This window comes from Dendrobium catenatum, unplaced genomic scaffold (assembly GCF_001605985.2).
Source record: "Dendrobium catenatum unplaced genomic scaffold, ASM160598v2 fragScaff_scaffold_54, whole genome shotgun sequence".
In the NCBI taxonomy this organism is placed as follows: Eukaryota; Viridiplantae; Streptophyta; class Magnoliopsida; order Asparagales; family Orchidaceae; genus Dendrobium; species Dendrobium catenatum.
The window spans coordinates 2,880,462-2,887,929 of NW_021318516.1; the positions used below are offsets into that span (position 1 = coordinate 2,880,462).

Sequence of the window (7,468 nt, forward strand, 5' to 3'; positions counted from 1 at the left end):
CCTCCCTCCTTGGCTGGCCCTCTCTCTCCCCTCTATCATAATTATTTCCTCCCTAATTAAGGAGATAATTAATTCCTCTCTTCCCTCAGTTCTTTTTTTATTTGAATTTCAAATTCAAATTCATTAATTAAGGAAATATGAGATGAAATTTTAGCTCTAAGGGAAATCCTTTGCAAACTTAAGATCCATAATACAAAAACACGCATTTTCATTAGAGCATCAAAGCTTTTCAAGAACTAAATGAAGAATATGAAGAGGATTGAGATAAGTCAAAGTTACTACCTTATAATTCACTTTAGATCACATGCTTCCTCAACGTTAACTGCAATAGATCAACAGCCCACATGTTGAAGCTGTTTATGTTAAAAGCTGGGGAATGAGGAGGAAATCAATAAAACAGCATGAAAGATAAAAGATGGAGACAAGGAAATAAGTGCTTTTTCACTCTTTCCAGCTATTGTAGTGTACATGTTTCCCATCTTTAATAGTACGACTTCACTTCCTTCACCATAAATCTACAGTTCCAGATAGTGTAATGACCTTATTATTGGTTCATTGCTAAATTCAAAAGGATGAAGAAGATATAAGAGTGTGCTTGATATGTCTTCATAATTTGAATGTTAGTCTTTTTCTTGGAATTGTGTTTCTCAGCTGAAAATATTATATTAACAAGTGAAAAAGAGAATAGGAATGCGATGCCATATATACAATATGAACATAGATTTTTTTTTTTGTTGGATCAATCAACCAACATAAGGAATAATCATAAAAAAGGAGCAAAGTGAAAGAACAATGTAGACACAAAAGAATAAATCAAACTATATATGGCCAATCAAAGGAGCATGACCAACTATGAAGATCTTAGAAAATAAAAATAAAAAGTTCAAGAATCAAGCTGCAAAGCTTTAATATCACATGTCAGATATCCGTCTTGAAATAATCTGAGTACCAATGAGAGGCAAGAGAAAAAAAAAAAAAAAGATGATTGAATGGTCTCTAAGCAAACAATCTGAGTATTAAAAAAATAGTAAGGGTACCTAAAAGGATTATATGATTACCCAAAAAACTATGTGCTATCTGAAAGGACCACTATGTAAAGAGGGTGATTAACGTACTTGAGATAATAAAGATTATTCAAAAATGATAACCCACAAGAGTTTAATTAAAATGTGATGTAAAACGAACAAGCATGGATGATTAAATTAAAGAAGTTTACATAATTGCCCCTAGGGCCAACATAAAGCAAAGCCCTCAAGTGAGGGTAGAAATGGAAAAGTACAAATAACAAATAAAATACATGAAAATAAATAGACACGATCGTAGCCGTTGATCTTCAATGTCCTCATCAAAATGTGTGTGTGTGTGTGTGAGAGAGAGAGAGAGCCCTCAACAAAACTGTATGATGTGATAAGAGAAACAAATGATGATTCAAATTTTATGGAGCAAATTTCCTCAAAGGGAGAAGTCATGATTTAGAAGGATATCTATATAATTAGCATTCATGTGTTAAGCTAGTTGCATCAAAGGCTATATGGTAGGATATGCAATGCCTTGGCTACAACAAAATTATAACCAACACCTATAGGGAAGGACTCATAACCCACCCCTCAAATATTTCCTAGAGAAAGGGGCCAACCACCTTATAGAACACAATGGGTCAACAAAGGCTCTTAAGTAGTTTTCCATTCCACTCAAATGGCTAACATAAACCAAGCTTGGTGAAGCCCTCATGCTATAGCACAGCATAAAGGATACCTCTCAGTTGAAAAATGATGCTCTACCTCAAACTCTAAACCTACTTCTCCTTGGTTTGGAATAATTTTCTTACTACTTTGATTTTCATCTCGTAATTATAATTTCTATTTGGCTATTATTTTTTGTGTTAGAAATTTATTTTTTACAATAGCGTTTAACATGTTACTTTCCCCAGAACAACTTTATATTCACCTTTATATACAATCATCCCAAATAAATCCTTCATCTCTTCTTTCTACTTGATTTCTAATACAAACTCTAATGCAAATCCTAAACTTAGGCTTCGTTTGGGACAACTTTCTCATTGCTTTCTAAAATAACTTTTTAGTACAAAAAATTTCTGATTCAAAATTTTTTTTAACTAAAACACTATTTTAGAAAGCATTTAGAAAACTGTCCCAAACAAACGTTACCCTTAACTTCATCTTTTATTTCTACCCACCCTCTTATAGAAAGTTTGCATGCTCTAACACCACTAAATGCTACCTCTCTTCAAAAAATAAGATCTACTTCCAACGCTAAACCTTTCTTCTTTTCTTTCCACCCAATCTCTTATACAAAAGCTTAAATCCTAAGTTTCCCTCTACCCAAGCAAGACTACCAATAAAAAATCGAAGTGTTCTACTCTTAGCAAAATGAGGATAACATATATCAACTTAGTTAAGTCTACTAACCCACACCGAAAAAAACTGAAACTTCTTCCTCCTGAAAATAACCATCCCAACTGAAACTCAAAATCACTCCATTCATGTTTTGGCCAAGAAGATCAATCCCTTACTCAATTTTGAATCACTCTCAATTGCAAATGCTAATTGCATAAGAATAGGCATCTAGATGCCTCTTAAAAAGAAACTATAAACTCTTTACTGACAGCTGAATATTAAATTTTCAGAGTAAGCGTATACAGTGAATGATGCATTGTAGTAGCATCTAGTTTTTATTGGACTACAAATATAGAAAGTTTTATGTACAGAATTACATGGCTTACCAAAAAGTTAAATATTCATCGAGTTGCCAAGTTATGATTGTCTTGTCCCTTGATTGGAGAACTCAAGTGTTGGAATTCCCTAAAAGTTGGAATATGAGGAAGCAAAGGTTGCAAGCAAGAATGATTCCTTTTAAAGTATGCTCAATTTTGCTCGACATTGCATTCAAAATAGTACTAAGAAGGCATTAGACTCGAATAGTCTACGGATGCGTCTGAACTCCGGAGTTCTTCAGAAGTCAAATAATGAAATCGAGGATTCTAAAAATCCACAACTTTATGGATATCGCTTGAATCACCTGCAAGGTGATCGGAAGCGCTACTTATACAGTTCAATTCAGAAACATCATTGTCTCCAAAATCAGAAGTAGAACTGGCATCACAGTTTTCAATCTGAACTGTCTCAACATCAGCTTCTGTAGATGAGCTTTGCTGCTGTTCAGAATCACTGCTTCTGTGTGCAAAGCTCAAATCATTCCTCTTCACAATACTCAGTACAATGCCGTTATTAATCCTTTCAGGCTGCAACAAATCACCTTCACTAACCAGGATTCTGGTGGAAGCCACTGAAATCCTACTGGCAGATTCTCTAGAATCAGAGTCAGAGTTCACTGAACTTCTATCAGTAGAAACTCTGGAGTTGTTATAGCAAGAATCTCTTCTCTCCAGCTGAGTCCCAGTGGTATTGGAATGTGAAGCTGAACCATCAACTTCATCATCCCTCGGTGAACTAATGAAATCCGATTCCATTTCCAGATTCTGCATGAAGTTTATAAACTTGTTTGCAGAGGCTGTCCTCATTAATGGTCCGCCACTTCTTGTCCATGAATTAAGATCAATGCTTTCAGATTCACTATCAGCCACGTCAGGTATGCTAATTTGGCTACGACCACCTTTGCCAAATGAACCACCAACATGGCTCGCTCCCTGAAGGTTTGAAGTATTAGTATCAACAAAACTTTCTTCATCTAGTGAACCTGATGAGTTTTCCCTCGCAATACAATTCCATGATGGAATCCTCCTTGAAGCACTGAATTTGAAAGTACTTGCATGCCCATGAGAAGAAGCAGCAGCCCTCTCAACACTCCTCTTTAGCCTTCGCATGTGGTTGAGAAGGGCAACACATTCATCCAATGCAAGTTCAATTGCACAATTCGCCTTTATCGCAGACAGCTTCTCCCAGGTGCACCTTCGTCCCTGGTTGACAGCCTTTTGGAGCTCCACATATGATGGATTTTGTATTATTTTTGAATACTGAAAAAATTAAAGAAAAAATGTCAATTGTAATCAAGATTCGCCTAAGATGTGTACTTAGATTTTTCATATCTAATGCTAGCCTAAATGTAGAAGATTTGTTTAACACCTGAGCCAGTGTAGCTGGCATGACAACAGTCACATCACCTTCCCATTCCTGGGCAAACAATTTTGCTAAACCCCCCAAAGGAAAACCAAGTTCCCGAATTTGATTGCATCTATGCTTAATCTCCATCTCAGCAAGATGCGCCAGCTACTTATTGGAAACAAAGTAACAAGTCAGAATGTTGCAAAAGTTGGAAAAACATTAAAAAGAATAAACATTAAAGGGCTTGAAACACAAGGAAAAATACATAAAAAACAAGCAATAGCTATAATAAATGAAAGATCCTGTGTGCTAATAGATAATAAAGTACCTTAGCTGCAAAATTGCCTCCATAAGCTCTCACAAGTTCCTTTACCCTCAGCAGCGGAGCTATATGAGGATTAGCTTGGCTGACAATAAAATGATTGACATTGAATAGTTCCTTTAACTGCATCGTAGGTAAATCACTTTCCAAACTTCCATCCCTCCAGCGCCTAGTAGAGGCTCCTGACGTCTGTTCTGGCCCCACTGAGAAGGGTGAATGGAAAGGTACAATCTCTCCAAATCTATCCTTAGACATCAACTCTTGAGCTTCAAAAAGACCTGGGAAAGCGCAAGAGGCAGTCACAGCACTCCATATAACAACATGAGGAGATGTCAAGTAGTTTAGACATCGTGGTGGTTCATGCTTCCTTGGGGAGCAAACTGTGATGCCCAGAATACGGCCTGTCACATCATAAGCCTCTTGAAAAGTTAAATTGCTAGTGAGATGTCTCAAAAGCCTCTGCAACTGTCTTATCTCATGAACTGCTCCATGTGTCATCACCCTCTTAACTACAGTGAAAATCCCACCCATCTGATCAAAGAACTGAAGTGAATGCAAAGAGTCCTCAAAGAAATTCTCAAGCTCAGGCCGAGACCGTGTTGCTACGATAGCACAAACAATGGAACCCACACTAGACCCAGCAATTATGCGGGGTAAAAGCTTATGCTCTACTAATGTTTTCACTACACCTACATGGAAAGCACCTAAGGAAGCACCCCCACTCAATAGAAGTGCTGTCCTACCAAAGGAATGCCTTGTCTCATGCATGAAAGCAAGCTTCTCTTCTAAGAGCAACTCCTCGGAATCAGAGTTGCAAACCATTTTCAGTTGGGTTGAGACTTCATCAATATACTCCTTGATTAGTTTGGGAACCTGCAAACAAAAAAACGAGTTTATAACATAGATTAAATTTTGATTTCTACAAATAGAAAGATAAATACTATGAAAACAGTACCAACACAGTAAAAGTTCAGCATTCATAGATCTTCTTTGCCTATTAAGATACTAACTTGAAAGATGAAAAATAACTTTAACAGTGGCAAGTCTGCCCAATGGTCAGCCATCAAGGGAGTTACTAAACTTCTTCCGAACACCAAATGCAACAATTGCATTATTGTTATTATCGTAGATCTCTTTCAGTTGTTGTTTTATCTTTATCTTCCATGTCTTAGTGCTGCCAACATTGCTGTTTTGAAAGATTTCTATGCAATTAAAGGTTTCCCTCTCTCTCTCTCTCTCACACACACACACACACACAGTTTCTTTCCAGATCCTATCTACAGCAACTCCCTTAACGATCTCTTAGATTCACTCCTTCCATATCTTCTGCCCTCTCTTTCTATGATCAATATCTCTTATCTACTCCCATTTCATCTTTCCTTTCCCTACTGAGATCTTCCCTAAGCTTACCATTTTGACACTGCTTCTATAAAAAATTCACTAGAAGATCTAGATTAATTCATGAAAGAAAAAACTATAAACGACTATGAAAGCATGGTTGGAGAATCAACAAGAATTCTAAGGTCATTACGAATATAGAAAGGGTGCAAAAATGTGAGATTCAAGCGAAATTAATGAGATTTTCATCAATGGGTGACAATCCGGATGATTACACAGACCAAAAAAGTCAGGCAAGATTCGTTATTCATATGTAACAATGGGCATTGCATTTACAGGCTTACAATGTTAAGATGAGAATTTATTCATGCAAAAGCCAAGAAATAATGAGAAGAAATCTGTAAATATGTTATATCTCTTTATCCAATACATAGGAACTAGTAAACAAAGTTAAGCATTGGATGCCTTAGTCTTCTGCAGGACTGCATGAATCTCATGAGCAGGATTTAGGTACAAGAATATCAAGAAACAGGGGAGATGAAATATAGCAATATCACACAAAATGAAAATGTCTAGGTTAAAAATTTATTGTTTACCAAATTTAGCAAATTATTTTTCTCGAAGACTAATATGTAAACCAATTCAAAAAGGATAGTCTGTTGATAGATTATTGATCGAATACAGAAAAGTTACTTGAAAAACATGATTTTCCATTTGAAACAAAAAAGATAGAGAGCTGAAAGGTCAACAGTTCTTAGTGCTTTTCATTAGTAAAACATGCCACGTGGCATCCATAAATCATATAAACAATCTCATTCATGCTTCGTATATCTCCTAAATATATTTGCAATCATAGACTAAAGGGATCATCAATTTCACCAATCCCCTTAGTTTCATGGCAACTGCAAGTAGGGTTTATTAATTCGCATTGCCGATGTATTCTAGTTTGTTTCAGGAACCATGATTTTATGTCAAACAAACATAGCAATAAGTTTGCCTCTTATGATATCCCAGTCATAGCCTTAATGAACAGCTATTGTGGTATGTAAAATGCTTCCAACACTAAGGCAATGTTCGGTAATGTTGAGATGTTTTTCTGTTGTGGGATGTCACGATGTCACATAAGTTATCGCAATTCTCATAGAGATGAGAAAGTCGCACAGTAAATTATTGCCCAAATTCAAAAAGATGTGAAGGAGCTACACGTGCAATGCATTGCATGCTTCCCCTAAAACAACAAACAATGATATGTATGGTTATAAAAACAAGGCAGAAGAAAAGTATTTCCAAATAAATCTGAAGTCTCAATCTCAACTTGAAGCAAAAACTGCAAGAATTCCATTTGTATTTCCTTCATGTTACTTTCATTCAATAAATTGCATGGCCAAGTCACAAATTTTCGGATGAATGATGGTTTGCTAAGTATAGACTGATCTTCACCAAACAAGGTATGGAGGGTAAAGGGCCGTTCAATCTATATCCGATAAAGAAATTAAGATTGCTACTACCTATGATGCACAAACACAGACACAGTGACAAGGACACGAGACATGTCAATTATTGAAAATATATGACACAAATAAGGGTTGGACATGGTATTATAATTTTTATATTTTAAAAATAATGTATAAAAATTAAATAAGTATATATTAAAATAAATTTAGAAATAATAAGTCATTTAACTAGAATTTATTTTTAAAATGATTAATATTATGATGTCAAAAGT

At 35.7% G+C, this 7,468-nt stretch overlaps 1 protein-coding gene across 2 annotated transcripts; it reads right to left on the minus strand.

Moving 5' to 3' along the window:
- Nucleotides 1–594: 594 nt before the first annotated feature.
- Nucleotides 595–5,277, minus strand: LOC110097141 (triacylglycerol lipase SDP1; the record flags this gene model as incomplete). Of its 2 annotated transcripts, XR_003700743.1 has the most annotated exon segments (4): nt 595–651; nt 2,744–3,994; nt 4,104–4,247; nt 4,411–5,277. XR_003700743.1 is itself a non-coding variant. In XM_020823386.1 (3 exon segments), coding segments are annotated over 3 exon segments (2,004 nt in total), but the record flags the coding sequence as incomplete, so codon positions are not given.
- Nucleotides 5,278–7,468: the final 2,191 nt, after the last annotated feature.